Source organism: Haliotis asinina, chromosome 12 (genome assembly GCF_037392515.1).
Source record: "Haliotis asinina isolate JCU_RB_2024 chromosome 12, JCU_Hal_asi_v2, whole genome shotgun sequence".
NCBI classification, from domain to species: domain Eukaryota; kingdom Metazoa; phylum Mollusca; class Gastropoda; order Lepetellida; family Haliotidae; genus Haliotis; species Haliotis asinina.
In genome coordinates, this window is record NC_090291.1 from 38,828,719 (window position 1) to 38,855,667 (window position 26,949).

Sequence of the window (26,949 nt, forward strand, 5' to 3'; positions counted from 1 at the left end):
TTGACCCTGACCCTGAAAGGTCAGTCATGCGCGTCAACTCGCGGCCATTTTCGAAACAAGGTGACAGCACATGACAGCACGCTGAAGCTCTTGTTTTGATTACACTAAAACAGGAAGAAACCACCAATCGACATGTCACTTCCCCCGGAGAAAATTTCTGAGTTGAAACAAATAATTCATTCACAGCTTTCACAGGTGCGTGTATTGTGCAATAGATATCGTGACTCAGTATCTGACAGCGATGAGAACGTGAACAAACTTGCACGTGTGTATATTTACAAACGATTTCGATGCTGTATGTTTCTTCAATGCCACAAGCGTTTGCATTGTATTAGACAGACTTGAGAATCGTGGTTCATACAGTTTTACATTAATGAACGTATGTTGATGTTGATACTATTTACAAGCTGTCCTACTGCCGGAAATAACAATAGTGGAAAGTCATGATTCTTCAAAATATTGCCTTTCAATCGTCTGTCCACATTTCCACTATTCATCAGCCAGTCCGAGAAACACTTGAGCACTAGGGATCACTATGACGTACTGCTGACTACTGGCATATCTGCGTCTACCCAGTAATGATGTATGTTATTGCAAGTAAATCTATATGTGCATCTGAAACGAAAATGTAACAGGAACATGTCATTTCTTATTTAGCAGGAAAGTAAAAGAGTAGGTATAGTCTCATCAGACAAAGAGTACTGGCTTTTGGATAAGTCATCGTGCCTGACTTTTGGTATGGATGTAATTTCAAAAACCAGGACATTTATTACCATGATTGCAAGTATTTAGTAAATTGTCTGATACATGAGAAGTTTCCAAATATTAGTTGTAAAGAATTGGAAGGTACAGGGTATCTGTATGACAAAATTATGTATGGCAACTCTAGACATATGAAATTATTCACAGCTTACATAGTAAATAGCATGCAGCGAATACTACTAATATCATAATGCTACATCCAGAATTAAACACCTATGAAGATCTGAGTTAGGATTGATATTCAGTAACTACTATTTGTTGTAAGAGGCAGCTAGTGGGATATCCAAATTGTGTAGATTGATGCTCATGCTGTTGGTCACTGGATTGTCTGGTCCAAGCCAGATTACTTACAGACTACCATCATATAGCTAGAATATTGCTAGTGCTGCAAAAAATTATACTCACTCTGTCTTTCTTTGAAGATTTGACACAAACAAATATAGTATTCGTGGCATACCTGAAGGCGACTTGGCATTTTTATTGATACAAGACATAGCAGATATAAATCTCCCTTAGGTATAAAACCCAATATTTCTGTAGAATGAAATTTGTAAGTTGGTAGTTATTTTAAACTTTTGTGACATGTGCCTTTATCTTGCTGGAATGATCCAACTTACCTTTCTGCATTGTATTCAGTAGATAATTTGCAGTGTCAGTTAACATTGTACAAGAAGATAAGCTAGGTATGGATATACTGAGTAGATCAGATCTAAAGATAACCAGAATATTTTCCCTTTCCCAGGGGTTTATTTTATTTTAATTGTTGTTGGCCATTTTTAAGCTCTTTTAAACAAAAATGGAATCACAAGACTAGGTTTATGCTCTTATATGTTATACAATAGAATACTTCTGAATATTTTCATGCCATCTTCCTGCCTTGACAGATGGACATACAGTCTCGGATTCGAGACATTTTATCAGAGACTATTCATGATGAGTACCAAGGTCGATCTGACCATGTCAGTGAGCAAGACTTGATGCAGAAACTGCGACAGAAGGGTGTTGTTGATGATATCCTGCAGCAGCTACATTTTGATGGCCCCTCAGCCATAGGTCCACCTGCCTCCCACTTCTTGGATAGAGACAGTCATGCCACACAACATGCTGCTTCAAGGAGAGGTAAGACTAGACATCACACATCACAGTTTCAAATCAGTTCAATTTCAAGGATTGACTGGTTAAAATGTTCAAAGCTTTTCATAAAATTTGGTCATAATGTTGAAAAATGTCTAAAGGTCACTGCTTAATGATGTTTACAAATTCTACTGTTGTCACATAGATGAAGAATGTTAAACATCTGATATTTTCCTGTTACATAGAGATATGTTCAGGAGTCAATGTTTGGCCCTGAGTATTCAGCAAAGGTCAGCTGATGTTCCCAAATACGAATAAATTCCAGTATTGAGTTAAAACTGTTTGTAACCCTGGCTATGAGGAGATGTCATACATTTAAGTTAACTGATGACAGATGGGTTACCCTTTCACATTAAATGTGGAGACCATATTTAAGGAAATATACAAAAAATCCCCTTTTTTTTCATAATTCCTTGTGACACCCAATGCAGCTAAGGCTAGTCACATGTTTACTTTGACCATACTTCCATTATTTTCAAACCTCCACAGTATATAAAAGAAATAAAAACCTATTTTGACAAGTGAATTATACATACATGTATGTCGTAACTGCAATCAAAGAATTAGCACACAATATTTTTCCTTAGATAATCTATTCAGTCCAGTAGGTGACCTAATACTTGTGGACTAAACATATGTTTAACATTGTATCAAATCGATCTTGTTCTTTACAGTGGACACCACTGATAGATTTTGTGGTAGTAATTGTCCACTTATGTTCCACTCGTATCCAGACACGTTGACTGCTCACTGCAGTTTGTATGTTACCATCCCAGGTCATAGGACACTATCATACTTCCGATACTTTTTCAACTCCCTGGGGATCATAAAGCCATGCTCCCAATTGGGCACTATGAAAAACATTCACATTTCCAGCATATCCTCACGGGTTCTAATTTTTACAGCTGGGTAAACTGAGACAAAGGGGATCTAAGTATCTGTCCATTTTCTTGACTCCAGCCAACTTGGACCCAAGTCGTCGCTACCTTCACCTTCATATTTATGGTGGCAAGGCCTTCCTGGAACACTTACAGGATGCTGACCCACTTCCTGGTCAAAAGGTCAGCGCATACTTCAGCTTACACATCTACTTCAGGGGACAGAGGTTCAAATCCCGACCAGTTGCCTGTGCCTGTGAGCCACAGTTTGACGAAATGTTCCTGCTTGAACTTCATAAGGAAACAGCAGGTAACTATGGAAACCTTTATATATTTATTCACTAATTCCTTATGTATTATTGATGAAATATTTGCTAAAATGGAAAGTCTCAGGGATCTCTGCTGAACAGTTTAACTCTTAACACCAGGTAACCCTGGTGATTATTGAATGAACAATCATTTCAGTGACAAAGTTGGCTCCCAAGAAATATCTTTTGTTACTCTTTCTTATTTGATACTGTAATAATGATTAGAATAGGTCAAAAGTTTGACTGGATCATATTTGCTGACTAGAGCTTCACTCACACACAGTCCTGTATCAGTTATTGTGTATATCAGTTTTAAGACTCTTCATGGTGCTCATAGTAGTATATTTATGTCAGAATGATAAATGCTTGTTTCACTTGCTCATCTTAAGACTGAGTAACTATCCTTTTGCTAGGTGATGCTGGTCGGATGGCAGATCCAGCAGGCATGTTGTCTCTCTCGGACCCAGTCCACATTGTCCTGGTGAAGACAGATGCAACAGGGGACACAACTCTTGTGTCATCTCACTTTTATGAGTGGAGACCAGTGTTGACTGCTCCACAGTCAAACATGAAAATCTCTGTAGAACTCAAAGGAATAGGTAGTTAGAAGTTATGAAATCTGCTCATATCATTTAAGTATTTTGCTTTAGTCTTGAAGATGTAATCTCTGTTTGCCCTTTTGAAATCAAACAACACAAGACCAGGAACTCAAAACAGTCAGTGTTTTGGGACATTCACTGATGTTTTCAAGTCCAGGGAACCTTCAGTAATAACTTCAGGGCAGCAAGACAAATGAGAAAAGTAAATCTTATCTGGTTCCCGAGAGTTTTACTGACATCAAATGAAACTTAAGCCTATGATTGTGTGTTTGAATGTTAGATTGAAGAAAGTTTATCATTGACACATTAGATTTGACTGTTTTGATATACGGCCCTTGTTCCAGAATCTGATCTCAGTATTATGACATTTACGTAAACTTATCATGATCATTATATTTCTAGGATTGCTTTGAGAAATCAAACGCTGAATGAAAATATTGTTTATACCTAACATGCCATTTGGGATGTTGATAAAGTGTTTGCCACCCAAGGAAAATGTAATTATTTTATCCCAAACTTGAGTATATGGGGGAATAAAACAACACAGCATGCATCTCTGTGCTATGATCAGCAACTCTTGGTTGTAGTCATATTGATATGGTAAAGGTATATGTATTGTAGTTTGCAATTAAAATCTCCTTATATATGAAACATAAAGCCCCATTCGCCTCCCAACTTTAAGGGGAGCTAACTGTTACGTTTGTCTCCAGGCAGTGAGAACAAGGTTCCAGTGGGTATCCTTGAAGTCCAGATGGAGCTGTATCCTAGGACTCAACAGGTGATGGATGAGCGTGTTGTACGAGCACAGCTGGACCTCGAGCGATCTCGACAGGCAGAGAAGGAGAGGTTATTTCTTGTCTATGCCAAACAATGGTGGAAGGAGTTTCTTCAGATCAGAGAAGCTCACAAGGATAGACTGGTCAAGATATTTGCTCAGGTTAGTTAGAACATTTTTTATGTAGATTGTCTCATGATAATTTTCATCAATGTTTTTCCATTTTCATATGTTTCTATAGTTGTCTTCACCATACTAGTGGTTGTGTATGTGAGTAAACTAGTACAAGTTGGAGATGAGAGTTCCCATGTGAAACTTTCTTGACCATTTCCAGACTTTTGAATGGACCACTGCCCTTGTAGCAATAGTAAACTTACAAATTCTTTTTCAGAAGAAGTCCTCCTTGGGGTACATATAAGCATTTTTATGTCCATTAAAGGGGCACTGATGCGGAGCGAATAATGCTTCTCGCCAACAGTCTAATTACGAAAGCAGACCGCAAATTGGTCAGCGCCCACTCCTTCGACCGTGACGGACAAAGGAACTGGGCTCCTGTCCATATTAACAAAATTTCTTCACTTAAACAGTCAGGAGGCCGGATGCCCATCACATGCCATTTGTTTAAAAATATCCATGGTATTCCTTGTCTGATCGTAACCATATATCCCAGCAGTGTAGTTCTTTTCGGATGCTTGGATGGTATACTTACTGATCCAATTTGATCCTATTTCTGTGTTTTTAACCTCGATATTTAATCATGTTACATGAAAATATGATGTCTACAGGCACGTAGCAAGCCATTTGTTTCAGTACGGAAGATTGCAAAGCTGTATATTTAGGTAGTTTTGAGTGTTGGTTGAGCTGTGATAGCAAATAGCATAGGTAAATATTGGTAGCTACAATGGTTTATTATTTATGATAATAAAACACACAGTTGATTTATTTGAATTCGTAAACAAAAAAACGATGACCTTGGCTTTGGTAGAGAAATCTGAAAATTGTCTTACGTACAAAAAAACTTTTTTCACTTATTTACCAAAGTACACAGCAAATGCCTGTGTGTATTCCTTATGTAACGAAATTCCGTTGGTATCCTCAAAACAGTTTCGGCCCATAAGTGTTTTCAGGCTGCATGCGACACAGAGATTACATCTTCCTTGCTGTAACTCGCGTTTGATGGTGTAAACCTACACGTGTTATTTGTCATCATTCTCTTGATGGTCAATTCATGAATTTATAACAGGTATAATTAGTAGCAACACCACTTCGGTTACTCAACAAAGGTTCCCATTTGGCATTTCTCCTGCCTGGAGTAAATACTCAACATTATAAATTAAGGTCTGTAATGGCAAATGTATTGTATGTTATGTAATATGTGCATGTAAGTGATGCAAGTGGGTTTATCACCTGAGTTACAAAAACAAACATCGATCAAAGGATTAACTGATAACACACTGATTGATTAATTACTTTTGTTCTTCTAGCGGATTTGTCAAAAGGCAGTGTGTGTAGATGACTACACCCTGTCGTAAAGTGTGAGTGCAAAAACAACATCCTCCCTTCAAAGAATTAACCACCCTTGCGTTGATTGATTGATTGCTCAATATTGGTCAACTAAATTACTTAGAATAGTGGACATCATACAATTAGTTGCCAGGTGTGCTATCTTGGGAGACCAATGAGAGGTTTATCTAGTTTTCACCAACGAAAGACGTGAAACGATGTGTTACTTTTTCGCAAATGAGACTGTTGTAAGACACGCGACACAGAGCAGGATTATTTACCAGCTGCAGATGAATGGAATACGATTTCTTTTACGTGGATATTGATGGATACATTCCTGAACAAGGTAGTAGCCTGACACTGTTGCTATAAAATTAGTCTGTTTTACGTTCATTATTTGCATTTTGTTTTAATTTATTTGTTGTAGCATTCAGCAGAATCTGTATGACAGAAAACACACACTAGATCGCGTATGTGTGTGAACTAGGATCCACATTGGTAATCTATACAATGTATAAATGTTGCTGTTATGTTAGAAATTTACTATGAGTATAAGCAAATCGTGTGTTCTTTTATTAATTTTCAGAATCATACAAATATGACAATAAACTAATTAGGGTTATGAGACAAAATATAGAGACGTACATTGGCTTCGTTATTTTTCCGTCCTAATAGTTTTTTACCATTTCTACCACTGGCAGATGATTAACCTTCAAAGTGTTTCATTTGTTTTCATAATACATTTGTAATGAAGTACAATTGACTTCACCTCAGTTGATCTGTCTATAATTAAACTATCAATTGCGCTTACGGACTGCGCAGCAGAGGTCACGAACCAGTCACGAATTCTGGGATATCATCCGGGTACTCACGGGAGAAAAACAATAACAAAAGTTTACACCAGTCCACGGAAAATGCTCCGCATCAGTGCCCCTTTAAAAATCCCTACGACAGTTGTAACTATTTTGATAATAAAATATTTACAAAACAAAAAACTCATTTTTGTCTTGTGGGACCACCTTTACAGGGCCCCCCAGGCCCCCTACAGCCAAGAGCAGGTAACTCTGGCCGTCTACCTCGCACCTCACTTTTCATGCTGTCGTTCGACTAGAAAGACGTGTGTGGCCCATTTAGATAGTTTTTGTGCTATCTGCCTACGGAATTATGAGTGAGAAAGAGTCAGCTACTGTATGTATGGTTCCTTTTCTTTCGCACGGGCGTTAGTTGGAATTTCTTGGCTGAAATTTTCATTCATATATTGTTGTAACTTTGCCGATCAGGTCCTATCTTCCTGTCATGTGGCAGGCAAGATGGCGGTCTTTATGGCTTCTTTTTAGTGCGGGAAGTGTTTCGCTTGCGTCTCACTTATTCCTACGTGTTTCTTATTAGTATGTTTTACATGCTAAGATGTCTTAACCCATTTGTTCTTGTTTTAGTCAAAATGGGGATGTTGGTTTTTAAGACTTTTCGTCTTTTTCATTGCATTACGCACTTGTGTGTGCACACTTGTTATTGCATTTATCCGCTTATACTTTCTTGTTTAGCTGGGTTAATGTATTTTGGCAATTTATTATCGCCCGTGCGTTTATATTTTGCATATTGTGTGTTCAATTGCGTATGTTTTCTGTACATCAGTTACCATTAGTTGGTTGTGATTGTTACAGTTTCGGGGTGCACCCAAGTCTTGGGTCTAGGCTCAGGCACGGGTGCTGTCCCTGTGGGAATCTCAGATCCAAGCTACGGCTCTGGTGTCGTTTTCCCAGCTGGCTCTAGGGGTTTTGCACCGAGCACCGGCTCGGGTGCAATTCCGCTTGCCGGCGCCGGTCCATCAGGTCTCGTACCGTTGGTCACCGGCAACCTAACTGGTGGTTCTCGAGCACAGGCTTTGCCGCCTGCCTCGGTTCCGCTCAGTGCATCGGGTGTCCCTGCTTCGGCAGCCGACCCCACAGGGTCTCGACACCCTGGTTCTTCAATGAGCCAGGGGTAGGCCGACTCGGACATCTCGGCTCTTCTGGGTCTGTTGTCCTTGTTGACGGGTCCCTTGTGCGTCGGGGTTACCGGCAACCTAACTGGTGGTTCTCGAGCACCGGCTTTGCCGCCTGCCTCGGTTCCGCTCAGTGCATCGGGTGTTCCTGCTTCGGCAGTCGACACCACGGGGTCTCGGCACCCTGGTTTTTTCGTGAACCAGAGGTAGGCCGACTCCGACAACTCGGCTCTTCTGGGTCTGTTGTCCTTGTTGACGGGTCCCTTGTGCGTCGGGGTTACCGGCAACCAAACTGGCGGTTCGAGCACCGGCTTTGCCGCCTGCATCGATTCCGCTCAGTGCATCGGGGTCAATACTTCGACGGTCGATCTCACAAGGTCTCGACGCCTTCTTTTTTCAGCGAACCGACGGAGGCCGATTCGGAGCTTTTCGCTCCGTTCGTCCCCGGGGCAGGTACGCGAATGGATCGCGGTAGCACTGACCCGATTCCACGGAGTTTCGTCTTCCTGGGAAGTGTTTACTCCGTGCAGGGTAGCCGAGATCAAGGGGCTGTGCCGCAGGTGGTCGTCCCTGCGGACGCCCCCGATCCCGCGGAGTTTCGTCTTCTTGGGGAAGCGTTTGCTCCGTGTAGGGTGGCTGAGGCTCAATTGCCTATTTCACCTTCACTCGTCAGTGAGGTAATTAATCTGCTTCTGTAGGGTAGCCGTTCGCGGTTCGATCTCCCGGAGCTTGACCAGCTATTTGATGGGGGACGATGCGCTATTTGACCCTCCCGCTGTCGACGAGTGCGTGTACGCCTCGATCGCGCTTGGGGGGTCGTCTGGCCACTGCCAGGCGTCGGCTTGTCAGGGTCGCCGCTTGCCGCTTTGTACCTCATCGAACCAGGTGTTGCACTCGGTTTCCGCTCCTTTGAGGAGCAATATCGGAACGCCGTGCAGCAACTTAAGGTTGCGGTGCACTCAGCCTACCTCTCTGTCTTGCAGAGGCAGGTGGTGTCGCAGGAGGACGGGGACGAGGATTTTTCCGTTAGAGCGGCAACTTACGGAGGTGCATTCACATTTGACGCGCGACTCAATGCGTTCACGAGTCAGATGATGTATGCTGTGATTGGCCTTCGTAGGTTATGGCTGTCGCCAGGTATTCACCGGCTACACAGCAGGCACTGCTGTCTCTGCCTTTCCGACTGGGCTTGACCCTGTTCCCGGGGGCTTTGACGGGAGTTAGTGAGGCTGCGGAGGCCGTTAGTCAATTCAAGGACTCTTAAGTCTTTTCTTGAACAACCCTCCACCTCTCACTCGCGGCCTTCGGTCCTCAGCTCAAGCTATCCTGCGACTCAGTCTAAGGATGCGCCGAAGTGGACTGCTCCACTACAGGCACGGAAGAGCAAGGGCAGGGGTAAAGGGAGTACCTCCGGAGCCCTCAGTTGTCCCGTTGCAAGCGGCAATCTCTGCCGTCAGCCGGGACACTTTGCCTTCTACCCGAAATTCCTGTGGGTGGTCGCCTCCCGTTATTACTCAGGGATGGCCACACGCCACAGTGGAAGCGAGAGCTTACTCCTTTTGCCAGGATTCGCTGCACTCCGGTGCCGAAGTCGCCGGAAAAGGTGGCAATCCTCCGTGCCGAAATTCAGTCTTTACTGGACAAGGCAACTTTAGAGATGGTTCCATCAGGACAGGAGACTATGGGGTTTTACTCCACTTTTTTCCTGGTAACCAAAAAGAACGGAGGGTTCAGACCCATTCTAAATCTCAAGGGTTTGAACAACTTGATAGAGGTGCCGTCTTTCAAGATGGAGACCCTGAGGTTAGTGATCTCGTCTGTAGAGGCAGGGGATTGGCTTACGTCAATCGACCTCAAAGACGCATACCTCCATGTACCGATGCATCCCGAGTTCAGGAAATACCTTCGGTTTTCCTTCGACGGGGTTTGTTATCAGTTTCGTGTGCTCCCCTTCGGCATCTCCACGGCGCCAAGGGTGTTCACCAAACTCATGCTAGTACCAGTTCAGGTCGCCAGGGCGCAGGGCAACTTTTGTTTCCCGTACCTGGACGACTGGATCCTCAGAGCGCTCTCCCAACACCTAAGTCGAGAATCCACACAACAGGTGATGGATATTCTCACCAGACTAGGTTGGGTTATCTATCTTAAAAATCAATTGGTGCCGAGGCAGTATCTGGTTTTCTTAGGGGCGAGGTTCGAGACAACCCGAGGGGTGGTTTCTCTGTCCCAAGAGCGCATTTTCAAGGTACAGGGCATAGTGTTAAGGTTCCTTCAGTCCCATATTGCCTCAGCACGGACGTGGCTTCAGTTGCTAGGCAACATGGCGGCGACGGTGGACATAGTCTGGCGTGCACGTCGGAGAATGCGTTCCATTCAGCAGGCGTTAGCACAACAGTGGTCCCACTCGGAGAGCTACGAGAAGAATCTGGCTATTCCCCAGTGGTTGATACGTCACTTGCGGTGGTGGACAGATACCGGGAATCTATTCAAAGGTTTACCTCTGATGACCCCGGTACCGTCGCTCACAGTTCAGACGGATGCCTCCCTCACAGGGTTGGGGGCAGATGCGTCCTGGGCGACCTCGCGATGTCGGGACTATTGTCCGACCAAGAGGCGACCTTGCACATCAATGTGTTAGAGTTGAGAGCTGTGACGTTGGTGTTCGTACGCTTCGTGGATCAGGTTCGAAGCCAAGTGGTTTGTCTAGAGATGGACAACCAGACGGCGATGTCCTACATTCTGAAGCAGGGCGGCACTGTGTCTCCGTCGCTCCTTCAGGAGGCGTGGCAGTTTTCTACTATGGTGCGATCAGTTCAGCATACGGGTTATGCCTGTGTATCTCCCAGGGGTCGACAACGTGCGTGCAGATGCGCTCTCACGACGTGTTCTGGCTCCCCACGAGTGGTTGCTCGATCGGGAGATATTCGGGATTATCTCCCAGTTGTCTGGGTCGTTCTAGGTGGATCTGTTTGCCTCTGGAGTGACGAACTAGATTCCGGGTTTTTGTTCGCGGATTCCTGATCCGAGAGCGATTGCCGCCGACGCCTTCCAGCGGGACTGGACGGACAGGGTGGTGTCAGCGTTTACGCCAATTCCCCTGATTTCCAAAGTTCTGTCTCAGCTTGCCACCCAACCAGCGCGGCTACTAGTGCTTCTCGCACCTCTGTGGCCGTCTCAACGCTGGTTTCCGGTAATACTCAGGTCGCTAGTGTAGCCGCCGGTACTATTACCGCGGCGACCGAACCTACTATCCCAGGACGGCCAGCCTCACCCCAATCCCCAGGATTCAGTGGGTGGCCTGGCCACTGTCCGGAATCGTCTCCAAAAGAGCGGATTTCCTGCATCAGTTGCAGACACAATTCTGGCTTCGTGGACGGATTCCACGAATGTACAGTGTGAGGATAGATGAGCCTGTTATGCGCGCTGGTGTGGAAATAGAGGGATTCTCGATCCCTTTTCTTCAACTGTAGTTGAAGTATTGGAGTTCTTACCGTCTCGTTTAGAATCTGGCTTAGCCGCTTCTACGATTCGAGGCTACTCCCTGGCTATTTCAGCCTTCCACATACCCGTTGAGGGTGCCTTGTTGGGACAATACCCCCGGGTACAGCGTTTTCTTGCAGGCGTGGACAGACTGCGTCCGGTCGTGAAATTTGTCTCGAGTATTGGAATGGTTACCCACTCCTCTCGTTTATGACTTGGCCAACCCGTCGTTACATCTGTTAAGTTGGAAAACGGCTTTTTAGTGGCGGTTACGTCTGGTAGACGTGTTAGCGACTTACACGTCATGTTTTCAGACCCGGATCTTACTATGTTCCATAAGGATCGGGTTAGCATTCGCTTACCGGATTCATACCGAACAAAAAATTCGATCATTCGCTTCGAATGACCGCGCCTATCGATCTAACTGGGTGCATGCTGCCTGCGTCGTCTGATAATACATACCGTAAGGTTCGTGTATTAGACGTTATGAAACCTCTTAAAGTTATTTTAAGAGAATAGCCTTGCTCCGTACGGAGAAACAGCTATTTTGCTGTTGTGGTGGCGGAATGGCTGGCTATCCGACTGATACACAGACGGCATCCCGATGGATTGTATCGTCAGGCTGCAAGGTCTATATACATAAAGGCTTATCTCCCCCAAAAGGGGTTGTCAGCTCACTCAGTGAGAGCAGTGGCCACGTCAGAACTGTCATTACCAACTGAACAGACACTCACGAGAGTGTGCTCGGTTCGGTCAGTCAGTTCCCTGCAGTAGACAGAATAGTTCTGCTCAAGCTGATTAAGCTTTGTTTGATAACTATATCTGTTTGCACTCGGTGTTGGGTAACTATCCATTCCCATTTTATCGGCGGTGATATTTGGTGATGGTTTCTTAGTCCCGCCCTCTTTGGCTGGGTGCCTTACTTTCCTTTCCATTTCCCTGCTTAGCTTGCTAGTGCGGTATGGACAAGGTTCAGTTTGGCGAGTGTCCCGTACGTCCAGGTCTCCAAACTTTGATTTGGGTGGGCGGGGTTTCTCATTTGGGATTTCCCAAATTCTAGCCAATGGGCATGTAAGCTTTGACAAGCGGGTCCTCAGCTTTGTCACGCCCCCGCCTTGATTGACATCAGCGGTCAGGTGACCAGGTCGGTGCCTTTTCTATTTCCGTGTGATTGTAGATTTGCACTTCGATCGAATGGACTGTTGCTGTCAGACAGAATACCACTCCCAATTGCTTCTCTTCGGGAGTCTGTTTAATGCTTATATGTACCCCAAGGAGGACTTCTTCTGAAAAAGAATTATACAAACCTGTAGAGGTTATGAATTCTTTGAAGAATGTCCTCCTTGGGGTACGGCCACCCGCCTCCCCTCATTCTGTCTGATACGTTCAGCATGAAAAGTGAGGTGCGAGGTAGACGGCCAGAGTTACCTGCTCTTGGCTGTAGGGGGCCTGGGGGGCCCTGTAAAGGTGGTCCCACAAGACAAAAACGAGTTTTTTGTTTTGTAAATATTTTATTATCAAAATAGTTACAACTGTCGTAGGGATTTTTAATGGACATAAAAATGCTTATATGTACCCCAAGGAGGACATTCTTCAAAGAATTCATAACCTCTACAGGTTTGTATAAGTTTAATGGGCCATTTTTCATTCTAATGTGCAAAATGGCCCATGGCCCCAGCCTTTCCCAATCCCTGCTTAAAGAATGTCTTCAGTAGTTATAAGCAGGAAGGCTCAGAACACACTACATGAAAATTTCACTATTTATATACAGTTATCCACCCAATGTTAATTTATGATGCATGTTGGTCAGGATGAAAATGGGACCAATAGGCCTGTGTGCTCCTATGTGAAGCCTCTGCGTGCTGGTCGACTGCTGGACACACCAAGACAGGCTGCTCGTCTTGTCAGTCTCATCCACAACGAGAAGGTGCCCACCCTGGGAGGAGGAGATAAGCGAGAACAGTGGACCAACATGCATGCCTTCCTGTGTAGAAACAAAGGGGTATGTGGACACGCCCACTCACTGATGCCAGTTAATACTATCAGTCATGACTCTAGCAAGTTAAATTCAATTATTTAATTATTATGTCTCCAAAATGAAGTGATAAATTCCCTGAAGTTAGTAGCTTACCTGGTTTCTCTTTGTGACATCTCAATCACTGTTGCTTTTATTTATTTGCTGACACCATCGGTTTTAAACTAAATTTGCCTATATTGAATTCCAATGAATCCCCGGAAATTGAACAAACCACACTATTTATCTTCTAACTGAACAGTATTTCTCCTGCTAAAGGATTGGATTCAGCTTCTACATGAAATAAAATGGAGACGTGATACAATGGACAGTCAAAGATTGTTAATATCAGGATAATCAAAGATGCTTAGTATCATGATAATCAAGGATGGTTAATATCAGGATAATCAATAATGGTTAATATCAGGATAATCAAGGATGGATAATATCAGGATAATCAGGGATGGTTACTATCAGGATAATCAAGGATGGTCAATATCAGGATAAGCAAGAATGGTTACTGTCAGGATAATAAAAGATGGTTACTGTCAGGATAATTGATGATGGTTAATGTCAAGATAATCGAGGATGTTTAATGTCGGGATGATCGAGGATGGTTAATGTTGGAATGATTGAGGATCGTTAATGTCAGGATAATCAAGGATGTTATTGTCAGGATAATCAAGGATGGTTAATGTTCGGATAATCAAGGATGGATTATATGAGCAAACTCAAGTATTGTTGTTGATCTGAATAATCGAGGATAGTTGTAAATCAGGATATTCATGGATGGTTTGAAAGCAAGATAGGGGGGATCGATATATTTCTGAAATCTGTATTAGATTTTGTAAAGTAACATCAGATACTTTTGTGTTTTTTTGTTTGATGTTTTTATTTTGATACTTGAGATTATTGTGTTGAGACAGTTCTAGCAAACCACTTCTTAAACAATGTTTAGTTTATTTCACATGTGTGACTGTTACCTGATGATGTTTGTGGTGTACGCTCCAGGACTGTGAGGATCATGCGGTGTTGTTGTGCAGCCTCCTGATGGGCTTCGGACTTGATGCCTATGTATGTGTGGGCACCAAAGCTAAGGGGTCTGTCCACGCCTGGGTCATGACCATCACCACAGATGGGGTCGTTACCTTCTGGGAGAGTCTGAATGGCCACAGGTGGGTGAATCAATTCATGACAAGCACTGGGATTTTGGTGAAAGTGTGGCAAGGTTATTGAATTTAGAAATGCTTTGATGTTTAATGCTACTCTCAGCAATATTCTTGCTTTATAATGACATTCATTAAATAGGCACGTCTGTATGTATATATCGATCCAACCTGATGACGTGTCAAATAACTCAGCAAGCCTGACCAGTCAGTCCCTTTAATCACTTCTTGTGACAACCATGAAGACCAATTTAGACCGAATTCAGTAGTGCTTTAGACTTGTTATGTTTTACTAGTGATTTACCCTCCATTGTCTCCTTTTCTGATATTTGCAAAGACTTTAGAACAATCTCATGATGCACTGATGCCAACTTGTTCTGTTAACAGCATCATGGCATTTTGTTAAGCAAATGTATTGGTCCAGTGGTCATGCAACAATACATTCACCTTATAAAGGAGTAAGAATATACTCCGAAACAACATGTTCATCACAGTAAAGAAGTTGACATCCATCAAAGTGTTTGCTTTGATGCTCATGATGTTGATCACTAGATTGTTGGGTCCAAAATCGATGGCTGGAATATTGCTAAGTGAAACACAAGGCAACAAAGACACAAATTGTCTTGTAGTTCTGTCAACAGTCGCCTACAGCACTTTCCCGTCACTGAACACATTTACTTTTTAACGAGTTGGGTGTTCTTGTTCAGATAAATACAATTATAATGGCAGCTATTCATGCACAAATGGAACTGCCCCAATAATCAGTTGCTATGTCTGTGGTGTGTTCAGGTACATACATGAAGCAGTGGATCCTGATGGTCCTCCCATGTCCAAACAGTCACGCCCAGCGTACCCCTACAAGACTGTAGGCTGTGTCTTCAACCACCAAAGCTTCTTTGCCAACTCTCAGGTATGTTTCCCTCAGGACATGTGACTTTGGAACTTAAATAGTTTTTAATAATGTAGCTATTAAAAGTAAAAGGGCCTATGTTTAGCAAAATCCAAGGCATAACAAAAATACCTTTCAGTTTGTGGATTTGGATGTTAAATATTCTGCATTGCAAAGAAAGACTTTCTCCCGGCAGCAGTGTATCTAAGTGGTACTTCCCACTGATGGTCAGTCTTCCATTTGACAAGTGTTGTTTGCATTTACATACTTATGTATTGTAGGTGTTTCTATAGTTCCTTAAATTGTTCATTGGGACTTGAAAATGCTCCAAAACAGCGACCTGTGAAGGTCCCTGGGTAGAATAGGCCTTCAGCAACCTATGCTTGCCATAAAAGGCGACTATGCTTGTCGTAGGAGGCAATTATCGGGATCAGGTGGTCAACCTCACAGACTTTGTTGGCCACTGGATTGTCTGGTCCAGACTCGATTATTTACAGACCGCTGCCATATAGCTGGAAAACTAAACTCACTCACTCACTCTAAAACAGCCATTAACTTTATGGCTGATTATCTGAACTCTGGTCTCACCAAGGTGAGAAACATTTATTACCAAAGTACTTGACTTCTATGATAACTGAAATGAAACCCCTGCATGCTGAACACATCCAGACATGCTTGTAAGACACTATTTTAACTTCTTTCAGGTGATGGACAATGTTGAGACTTGTCGCTTTGATCTGACTGACGAGTCCAGGTGGAAGTCAATGGCAGGTGATGCTGTCATGTCTGTATGTGGGCCTGGGGCGTGTCCCTCCTGGCCTACCCCACCCCCTTTGTGTGCCTCCACCCTAGACCCCACCATCCTCAGTAATGACTTAGAGCAGCAGCTACGTGTCCTGGTGATGGAACACAGGAGGGTGAGGAGAAATATACAGAGTTATTTCCCTTGATAATTCTGTTGTGATCATTGTGCGTATGTACTATGCTTGATGTTACCTTTCTTAGTAACCTCAAAAACAGATGAATCCAGATATTTTCCCTGATTTGTATTTCTGGCTTGCTGATTCAGTTATATAACATTGTTTCTGTGGCAGTAGTATACAGAAAAAGTATTTTTCCATGTAACCTTTTGACCTCTGCATTTAGGTGCTCATATTTCGACCATCCCATGCACGTAGTAAAAGGCAACTAACGATCAGTTTGTTGGGCCCACTGACTTGGCTGGTGCATGTCATCATATTGCAACAACAGTCATGCCCCGTTTACCCAAACCTCAGATATCCAGAAAACTCACTTTCCGAACGAAAATTCCTCAAAACGAATTCACAACCTTGTAAAATTACCCACTCGTTCAGAAATAGGGTTTACGTAACCGAATGGTCATTTTCACATACAAAAAGTTAAATTATATACATTTTTGTCTCGTATATCCGGATGGCTGAGCACCTGTACGTTTACACACGCAAATACCAATTGGCCTTGTGTGCCCTAACATGAAAGAAGACAGCAGTCTTTGAAGCTTGAGAAGACTACCTGTAATTAGCAAGTTGACACTGGGTTAATTGTTAGGCCTGTGACGAAATGTTGATTGTAAAAACACATACTTTTGGCGATTGCATGGGTATCAAAACTTCGCTTAATCACATGGCTGGTTAACACAGTTCCCGTTTAGACATAGTGTATCAAGCAGGAAAGATGAAGGTGAAGCAGCAAGTGCTTGTTAATGTGTTATCAATCATGAAAGATTACGTCATAGGCCGATTGTGTTCGTTTCTTTGTACACATACTTATGGTCTGTGGTTCAGATATCCAGAAATTCATTTATCCGGACGATTTCAAGAAAAACATGAGTGTTCAGATAAACGGGGCACAACTGTATCTAGATAGATTCTCATGTTATTAATCACCAGATTGTTCTAGATACAATTGTTTACAGACCAGAGTCAGATGGCTGGTATATAGCTAAGTGTGACATTAGATTAGAAACAAGCAAAACAAAAGCATGATATCTGTTTTCAAAGGGTGTTCAAACTTTAAGTAAATTGAATGACGTCTTGTCTTTTATCATGATTGCTGAATTTTTGTATTTTTGTAGGTGAATTCAGTAATTCACATTCATTGTAGGAAAGGACTAGGTGGTCAAGCTTTTTGACTAACTGATTGTGCATAAATAACTGGATCATATCGTTCAGGCATAATCAATCGCGCTGCCAGGTATCTGCAAAATTGCTCACTGCAACATTGAAGAACACACATAGAGTGCAGAGTCCTAGGCCTCCTTTCACAAAGAGCTAAGGTGATTGTAAATCACTTTGGTAACACTGGTGCAGTGTTAAAGAATGGGAGTTACGGTTAAACCTGAGTGAAGAGAGCCCCTGGTCTCAGTTGCACAAAACAATCTTAGCTCTACGGCTTTATGCTTCTTTTTTCTATCGACTGTGGAAATTACTGGCATCATTGGTTCAGTATCGTTTTGGGCAAGTGGGGTCTGGAATTTTTTTCTTTATTGATATTTGATGTTATTGTGTGCAAATAAATAACAAGAAGGTTCTCATATACAACACATTCATTCTCTAAGATCATGTGACATGTGAGTTTTTGTGTTCTTGATTCCAGGACCAGGGTCTAACAACATCCTGGGATGACCAGTTGAGCTACCTACTGACACCTGCCCTGGCAGCCTACGAGCTAGAAAGAGTCACAGGTGATGACTAATTCCGCAAGTAACTTGAGGGGATCTTTGACTGCCTAGTGTTAACCATGAAATTACATCTCACACCAAAGACTTGCTTGATAGTGTCTTTAATGAGTGACTAAGTATAGTTTTATGACACACTCAGCATTTTTTCAGCTTTTTGTACATAAGCAAGTCTGGACCGGACAATTCAATGATCAACATGAGCATCAGTAGGGTAGCAAAGTAGATTAAACACTGCCATGAAGCATTAGAATTGGTTCTGAGCAACCCATGTTTGCTGGAAGAGGTGACTTAAGGGCCTGGTGATCAGACAAGCTGACTTGATTAATGCATGTAATTATATCCCATTTGTGTGGATCGATGCTTATGGTGTCAATATTTGCATTGTCTGGTCCAGACTTGATTATTTACAGACCGTCGTCATAGCTGGAATATTGCTGACTGTAACACTAAACCAAGAATCGAATACAGCTTAATGCTGAGTCATCACTCACAACATGCAGATCAATGATCTCAGCTCAGTAATCAGTCAGTGATCGATTGCAGTTATATACCCACCACAAAACTCGTTTCGGCATTTAACAGGACATAATCAAAGCATTGAACAAACAAAACATTCAGTTAATGCAGTTGTACCACAATCGAGACCTGTACAGGAGTATGATGTTTACATTGCAGTTTTAAATTCAGGAGACTGCACCGGTTGCTTATTTCTTGATTTAACATACATTGAAAAAAGAAACATACGTTCTAAAGTTTGAATTAATGTTTCATTCATTTTTTATGAGCTCACTGCTCCAGTGACACGTTGACTGTTCAGGTTCATTTCTATCACTGACACATCCATTTTGGGACTCATGACAATCTAGGTTAGAGTTGGTCCTCAGTAAACCATGTTTGTTACTATGCAACTATGCTTGTCATAAGAGGCGACTAATGGGATCGGGTGGTAAGGCTCACTGACTTGGTTGGCACATGTCATCAGTCCCCCATTGCACAGATTGATGCTCATGTTGTTGATCACTGGATTGCCTGGTTCAGAATCAATGATTTACGAACTACTGCCATGTAGCTGGAATATTGGTGTGTGCAACATAAAACTAACCTCACTCACAGGCCACCGACTTGTAGCTGTAATAATGCAGAGTGCTGTGTTAAACAACCAGCCACCATTCATTCATTCTGTGGGTGTTTGTTGTACAGGACTGACTGCAGGCAATGAAGACTTCCAGGATGCTGTGAGACACAGTGTGCCAGACGGCCACACATTCAAAGGCTACCCGATACAGTTCACACACCGCAATGCCCGCAAGATCTTTGCTACATGTCTCAAGTAAGTAAACGCAGCCCTAAAATCATGGACGGTAATATGTCACTAGTGGGGGTGATGATGATTTTATGGAAAATCCCAAATGGGTGACCACCACCACCTCCACCACTTTAAATCGTCACCACATTTATGACATGTAGAGTTCTTTCTTATCTAGTACCTGAGGTAGGACACTCTGTGCCATTTCAGTAAGCTTCAGGGATTTCAAATTTCTTAGAAACTCTGTTGTCATGAATTTTGCTATCACTTCCATTTCACATAAAAGGTAAATGGTTTAGAAGAATTGGTGGTAATGATGTAGCTGACTCTGTGTTTACAGAGCATCACGATGCGAGGAGATCATCAACTGCCGAGGTGACCAGGTCCGACTGGGGCTGCGAGTCAGATTGTTCCCCTACCCTGAGTCAGCGTGTGCGACATGGCTGATGTTTGCATGTAAATACAAGTCTGTACTATAGACTGCCAGCTTAACAACAGGTGCTATATTCAGGTCACAATTGTTTGTAATCAAGAGGTCCATTCAACATGGTGGATTAAAGTGTGCATGTTTTCTCTTAGATGTCTGCGTTTGCTGCTTAAGGAGCTGTGTGTAAGACATTTACATGCACAAGATATCTGTCATGACGTGCATATCAGATTGCTTGTGCACAACAGGTTTTGCGGGGGATATGAAAATGCACTCCATCTCTGCGTCTGTGTGTCCCCTCACCTTTCTCTTTTCCGGAGCAGAACTTAAAAACCATTCACTATTTCTTCACCAATCTTTGCACTTAGATCAGGTGGTGTACTGATGCCTGTTGGTAGTTCTGGAATTCTGAATAAATATTTTTTGTGTTTCCATGGAAACTAGTTCGACTGCCTGAATTTGGTGGGTGTGCTCTTTTTCTTCGGAGAACTTTAAAACTGCTCACTATTTCTAAAGCAAACATGGCACATAGATAGAACTTGTGGTGTACTGGTGCCTTTTAGAAGTATATTTCTGTGTTTCCATGGCAACAAATTCGAATTTGGTGAATTTTCCAAAGGAGAACTGTAACACCTTTCAGTATTTCTTCCTCAGACTTGCCACATAGATTGATCTTATGGTGTAATGGTGCCTTTTGGTTGTTTGGGAATTTTGAATAAAGTATTTGTTGCGTTCCCATGGCAACAATTTCGACTGTGACTGAATTTGAGGGTAGTGTTCTTTTCTGGGGCAGAACTGTAAAACCTTTCAATATTTCTTCACTGAACTTGGCACATAGATTGGTCTGGTGGTGTACTGGTTACTTTTGGTAGTTTTGGAAGTCTGAATAGAATATTTTCAATAATCTCCTTCCACTTTGCAAAAACATTTCACATCATCATAACTAGTAGACGTATTCATGAAGAGTATTTTACCAATACTCTTGAGCTTGATTAACATTTCATTCATCAAGTGGATAGGATGGTTGGGACGCCTGATAGATAGGATGGTTGGGACGCCTGATAGATAGGATGGTTGTGTTCAAAGTTTGGTTTGCTGCAATGGCTATCTTGCTTTATACAAATTTGTAGCTTCCCAGATAGGCTCAAAATGATATTATGGTGTGTTAGTTTTGTTTGCCTTTCTTCTCAGAATAAGGTGTATATTTTGCAGTAGTGCTTTAAATTGTCTGCCACCAATATATCTGGTTTGGGTAATTTTTGCTCCATGATGTTGAAATATTTAGACTTAGGTTTTTCAACCTTTTTGAGTCATGCAGTCTGTCAACAGCAGTGAACAAAGCTATAGGACAGTTCCTCAGTGGAGCTGTTTATACAGTAAAACTGATAGAGTGTTCGGGCTCTGGATCAGAGTATAACTGGTGTCAGTTCAAGATAATGGTATTGCCTAAGCCTTCTGCCGACTTTGTTTTTCAACAGGTATCTGTGCATAGCATACCTGTTTCTATGCAATTTAGAGGGGAATGGGGCTACATCTGACTGTCTCGGTCAGGCATGGTGTTGACATGATAAGGAAATTGTGGTTTTCATTATATATTTCAAAGACTTGATCAAGTGGAAACTGCAAGAAGTATGTTTTTCAGTGGCTTGAATCAAACGGAACAGGCATGCCAGTCAGCCCATGTAAACATGTCCTGTACATCTTCAGGTCTGTGGAGAGAAATCACTTATAATAATCCATTTATTCACAGGGATTTTCATGACTTAAGAATCTGATATTCATCCAAGTTGCATGTGGTAAATGTCATAAGATATTCTATTTACAATCAAAGTTTCCATCTAAATGTGTATTTAGTTATTATTGATGCTTTCACAGTTGGTGAAGGGTACGCATTATATATGAACAAGACTACCAATTGTCAGATTTCTATTTTGCTTTGGCTGAGTGGTTTAGATTGCTGACTTAGTGTACTGGCAATTAGGTGCCTCACCCTGACAGATGGGTTTGGATCCCAGATGAGACTCAAGTTAAAACGTTTTACTGAGATCTGTACTTTCCTGGGAAAGTTAAATACCAGATATGACAAGTCTTTAGAGGTAGCTTACACTTCACCGGTAACCAATAAACAGGAAGTGTAGTGTAGGTTTTATGTCTCTGATGTTAGGAAAGTAGTGACTTCACATTAGCTCACCAGACTGTAGTCAACAGATTAATATGTCAACAGTTTACAAATGAAAGAGAGCCTTATCAAACCATATATACTGTGAGCTGATTGTGTTTTCTTAAAATATGCTCATTTCCCTGTATCATTATGATCAGTAATACTTCATGTCTGATTTTGTCATCCACTGAACGATTTGACTCTTTGCTCATATTGAGACATAGTAACCTATCTTTACCTGTGACCCACCTCACAATGCAGTCTTGACACTAAGGTGATTGTATCTCTATTGCTTTAACATAGACTTACTGGCACCCTAGTTCTCTTAGATCATTTTGTGGTACAGGGTTTTCCTATGATCTCTCTTGACTTATGCTACAAACTGGTTGCCCGTTCTCAGGTATTTCATTAAGGTACAATAGGATGCTAAGTCTGAGATAAAAATATTTAGGTCTCCAGATGTAATTTTGGGCATGTTTCTCCAGTCGTTTTAGGTACTGCAGTATACTGTGCAGAGGTGTGTTCATGGAAACCAGTGATTGTAGGCTTGACTCACTCTTTACCCCAACTGTTTCCACTGGCAAACAAGGATAAGTTGAGAATCAACCTGACACTTGACCCGTATTAGCATGTATGAGTGCCGCCCACTGACACTTGAAAAAGGCCCCAGGTTATAATATTACTGACTTGCTACACCGACCATGTGAGGGTCTTATGAGCAAGGCGTGTCCAGCTTTGCTCGGAATCAATTTTATCGGCGTGCACTACACATGCACAGGCTTAAATATGCTCTAGCTTTAACAAACCAAATGGGTTTGCTCATTGCCATGCAAAAGTTACTTCTCATAATGGCATTATCTGCACCAGTCCAACTTATCCTTGTTTGCCAGTAGGTTTGTCAACTCCATATCAGTTGTTGATGATTTCACTAGATTGATAAACATGCGAGACATGCCTTACATAGGATGTTTCTCCCACTTTGTTGCAACAGTGTTACAACTTCCTGGAATACTACTCACAGTGACTGTAAACCCAAGTCCCAACGCCTAATTATTATTATTACTAAATAAGATCAGTGTAGTTAGTGGGAGGACATATCTCCTTATGTTGTGAATTGTGGTACGTGGAATTCATCCCTAATTAGCATTTTGATGGTCAGGTATGTTATTATTACCTCTCTTAGTCTTCCATTCATGTCAGCATGACACTTCTCTCTTGGACTTCTATTTAGTTTGTACCTGCATAATGGTGTTTCATACAGCTCAAACAAAATCTAAAATCAAAACATTATCTTACATTCGTACTGCACACAGATTTTTTGGATTTATTCATCAGGCAGACCAAAATATACATGATATTCATCTATCTTTGTTTACTAGTATATGGGATAATTTTTCAGATACTTGTTACATAATATGATTATTTTACTAATAAGATATGAAATGCTTTGTGATAAAGAGCAGTGTAGAAGACAACAAAATGGCAACCCTGGAGTGTATGTTGTACTGCATATACTCTTCCATCTTTTCTAATCTACATGTATTTATTTTAGATATCTCTATTTGTATTTTTTGGTAGGTGTTTTGTTGCTTATTTCTATCATGTTTGTTTTCAGCAGATGTCAAATATTATACTCCAGCATAGCATCTATTTTAATCGGATAACACTTTCTGTATGTAGTTACTGTCAACCAGGCTTCCTGTGTGTAAGGGGTCAAGTGCCTCACAACTCTCAAGGTATCATTATTGCAAATTATTGCTCTTTTGTAGAAACTCACCTCCGACATAAGTATGTACAGCCTGCAGCCATATAGCTGAAATATTTCTGAGTGCAACATTAAATAACAATTCAAATTGTAGTGCAATTGTAGAATCATCAAATCATTGACCAGTAATATGTAACATATCATGAGATAATTAACTGCTTGTCACATAATAAACATTGTTTGCTAGAAAACAAATGGCTGTCTGAAAAGATATTGTTCAAATTCTTGAGAACAGGGACAGCAAGAAATCAGAATTTGAAATGAATGAATTTTTCTCAGATTGAAAACAATTGATTACCCTTTGCTACCCTTTGCTACCCTTTGCTGAAGCACCATTTCCTTATTGTGTTGTAAGTCTCTTATTTCAGAATGTGGCACTTATCATTTCAGTTATATGGCTGCTAGTACTTTCCATAAGGGAGCATTTATATGATCATTTCACATGGAGCATTAATACAGTATCCCAGTCTGAACCTAGGCCCTTGGTTACTTCAGATACAATATCTACAATACATACATATGCATGTTGTTAGCAAACCCATTGTTGGTGAGACTTTGACATAAACATAACATTTGACTCATACTGTTTTTGCTGATACTGAACAGAAACACTGCTATGCATGGTTCCGACCGGTCGCCCGTCAACCAATCAGATCGCGTTTTTCCATCACCGCGGGATAGTTTGTTGCTAAGGCACCATTAGGTCCCCCCAAGCTTTCGGTTGTCAGGACATTAATATTTGACCCTGCAAAGCAGCTTGCAGTTGTTGTTGATAATGGGGAAACGATGTGCATGGGGAACATGCAGTTCTGACGAGAGATATCAAGAGAGGCTAGAGAATGCAATTTCATTCCTTTTCCGAAACCAAAGACCCGTTTTGAAACCGTTCTGGTGTCGTGTTTGTGATGGAGTCGGGCTTGTTGAAGACCCCATCATCGGCTGAATACCAACATCAACAAACTAAGATATGAGTAAAGGTATATCTAATCATTGATACATCAACCCTTGAAATAATTGTCAAAAGGGGAAGATTTCGATAAGGTCTACTGGAATTATAATATGTCTATGCTTGAATTACATATTACTTTTTTTCAATACAGATATATAGCAAAGCTGATCAAATATTAATTTTTTTTTTGTTTCACGTTTGTTTTTATTTTAGTTTTTTTCTGTTTTAATCTGTATCCTCAGAAGCACACTTTACAATGAACCCTTTGAGAAGCTGTTATTATGATCAATAAATATATGTATGTTAAATTGTCAAGTTGAGGTACTGCCAGCAGATGGTGTGCTTTTGCATCATATTAGGAAAATCAATTTTTGACTTTGCACACTTTGCACAACATATGTGATAAATTCTAGATTTTCTGGGGAATGTGGTAATAAATGCATCTCATCAATGACATACTTACCCAGCTTTACAAAAAACAATAGCTGTCAACGATCTTCTCGACACTTGTGTCAAGCCGCAAATGGTGGGTATGCGAGCCCTAATATTCTTTGACACTGACTGCTAGCACTTGGCCTCATTGTCACAGGTGTTGTCACGGCTCTAAACTCCTTTGTAATGGACATAACCGTGCGAGAAATAGTTCAAGGATTTCTGTTCCGATTTCTGCGTGAAAGTAGCGTGATCTGGTAAAAATACAACAGATAATGTCTTCGGTGACTGTCAACACGCAATTGGTGTCTGCAAGTGTATCTGCCATTTTGACAGCTCAGCATCCGAAAGCTTGGGGGACGTAGCAACAGTAACCAAGGTGGGCGGAGCTTGGCGCGAATGTCGGAATCATGTATATATTGTATATTGTACTGCTATATATCGGTGTATGAAGTAGAATGTTTCACATTTGTTTGAAAAAGACCATGAATAGTCAAATGTCCAGTCAAGGAAGCCAGATTTGTTACATTAGCTCAATATTTGTACTTGTTAGTGGAAAAATGTTTTGTTATGGTCAGTAGATCTTGGTTGAGCCGAGGTCATGTGACCTTATTTGTTCTGTAATGTTTTGTGCTTATGTTGTAGTCAAGAGTAGTAGGTCCATTTAATGATATCGTCATGCATAACAGGTTATTCTGACTTATATACCACTGTAGATATGCATAGACAGCTGAGGTATTACTTCATATGAATGTGATAGTCATAATTTATGAAGTGAAGAAAGATGCCAACTGAGAATATTGTTATCAATCTTTGTTGTTTGTTTTCTTGAGTTTTTTATACATAATCGTGACAAATGTTTGGAGATAGAAAACCACCTTCATCAGCTGTGATAATGATGATGTAATTAGACTCGGTGCTGTCTTTCACTGAGTCACTGAATGCCAAATCTACAAGGGAAGGTAACTCTTCACTGACTACAGTTGACCAAAGGTTTGTAACACTTAACAGCACATACATATGTTTACACATTCCTCTTTGTGTTGAAGTACTACAATGTTCTACATAAAATATAACTCTGATTGGCCTCTTTAGTATGGATCTCAAGGCAGACATACATAATTTTGGGGTTGTTTCTCTCGACTCACCAGATAATATTTGTAGAAATTGTATTTTTAGATCTTATCTGAGGCTTCCTTGCATTAAGTTTTGTATGTGGAATGGGAGCCTGCAGTTACTGTTAATTTGTTCTAGTGTGCTTAGTCATGTTGAAATTGTAAATTATAATGTACATATGTCACTGGTTTGACACTTGTAAATAAAGAATTATACCCTGAACAGTCATTTTTTCTTTGTCATGTAAAATATCTTTGTGTGGAAAGACTCATCCATGATGGTAACAATAGAATCACCTGAACTTTTGGAACAAAGGTCCAGACGAATGGGATGGTGTGCTACTGATCTGTTGAATAATTAACTGTTTTCTGCATCACTAGAGAAAATATGTCACATGATGCTAAGACTGGAGATGGTCTCAAAGTATTCCATGATCGTTTTCTCAGTTACAGGTTGTGACTTCATGTTCTCATGGTGTGGAAACATGCACACTAGGTTCATGTTTGTGATTTAACTTCTCAAAGTGGCGCTGAAGTTGGTATGATGAAGAGGAACAAATGCTATGGTTTGGCAAATTCTTTATTGCAATAGATGCAATGA

General features: G+C 41.5%; 1 protein-coding gene across 1 annotated transcript; it reads left to right on the forward strand.

Annotated features, from left to right (window-relative positions):
- Positions 1 to 30: 30 nt before the first annotated feature.
- LOC137258512 (centrosomal protein of 76 kDa-like) lies at positions 31 to 26,568 on the forward strand. Its single transcript, XM_067796212.1, has 12 exons — positions 31 to 195; positions 1,647 to 1,881; positions 2,857 to 3,084; positions 3,496 to 3,681; positions 4,392 to 4,618; positions 13,234 to 13,425; positions 14,449 to 14,612; positions 15,393 to 15,513; positions 16,197 to 16,409; positions 18,109 to 18,196; positions 19,394 to 19,523; positions 19,840 to 26,568. The coding sequence occupies exons 1-12, from the start codon at positions 133 to 135 to the stop codon at positions 19,976 to 19,978; spliced, it is 1,986 nt and encodes a 661-aa protein (XP_067652313.1). The 5' UTR covers positions 31 to 132; the 3' UTR covers positions 19,979 to 26,568.
- Positions 26,569 to 26,949: the final 381 nt, after the last annotated feature.

Bases quoted from the DNA above. Each gene is read 5' to 3' on its own strand.
- LOC137258512 (XM_067796212.1), top strand. From the start codon at position 133: ATGTCACTTCCCCCGGAGAAAATTTCTGAGTTGAAACAAATAATTCAT. The intron at 4,619-13,233 runs GTTAGTTAGAAC...CATGTTGGTCAG, and splicing joins TGGTCAAGATATTTGCTCAG to GATGAAAATGGGACCAATAG. The intron at 18,197-19,393 runs GTGATGACTAAT...TTTGTTGTACAG, and splicing joins CGAGCTAGAAAGAGTCACAG to GACTGACTGCAGGCAATGAA.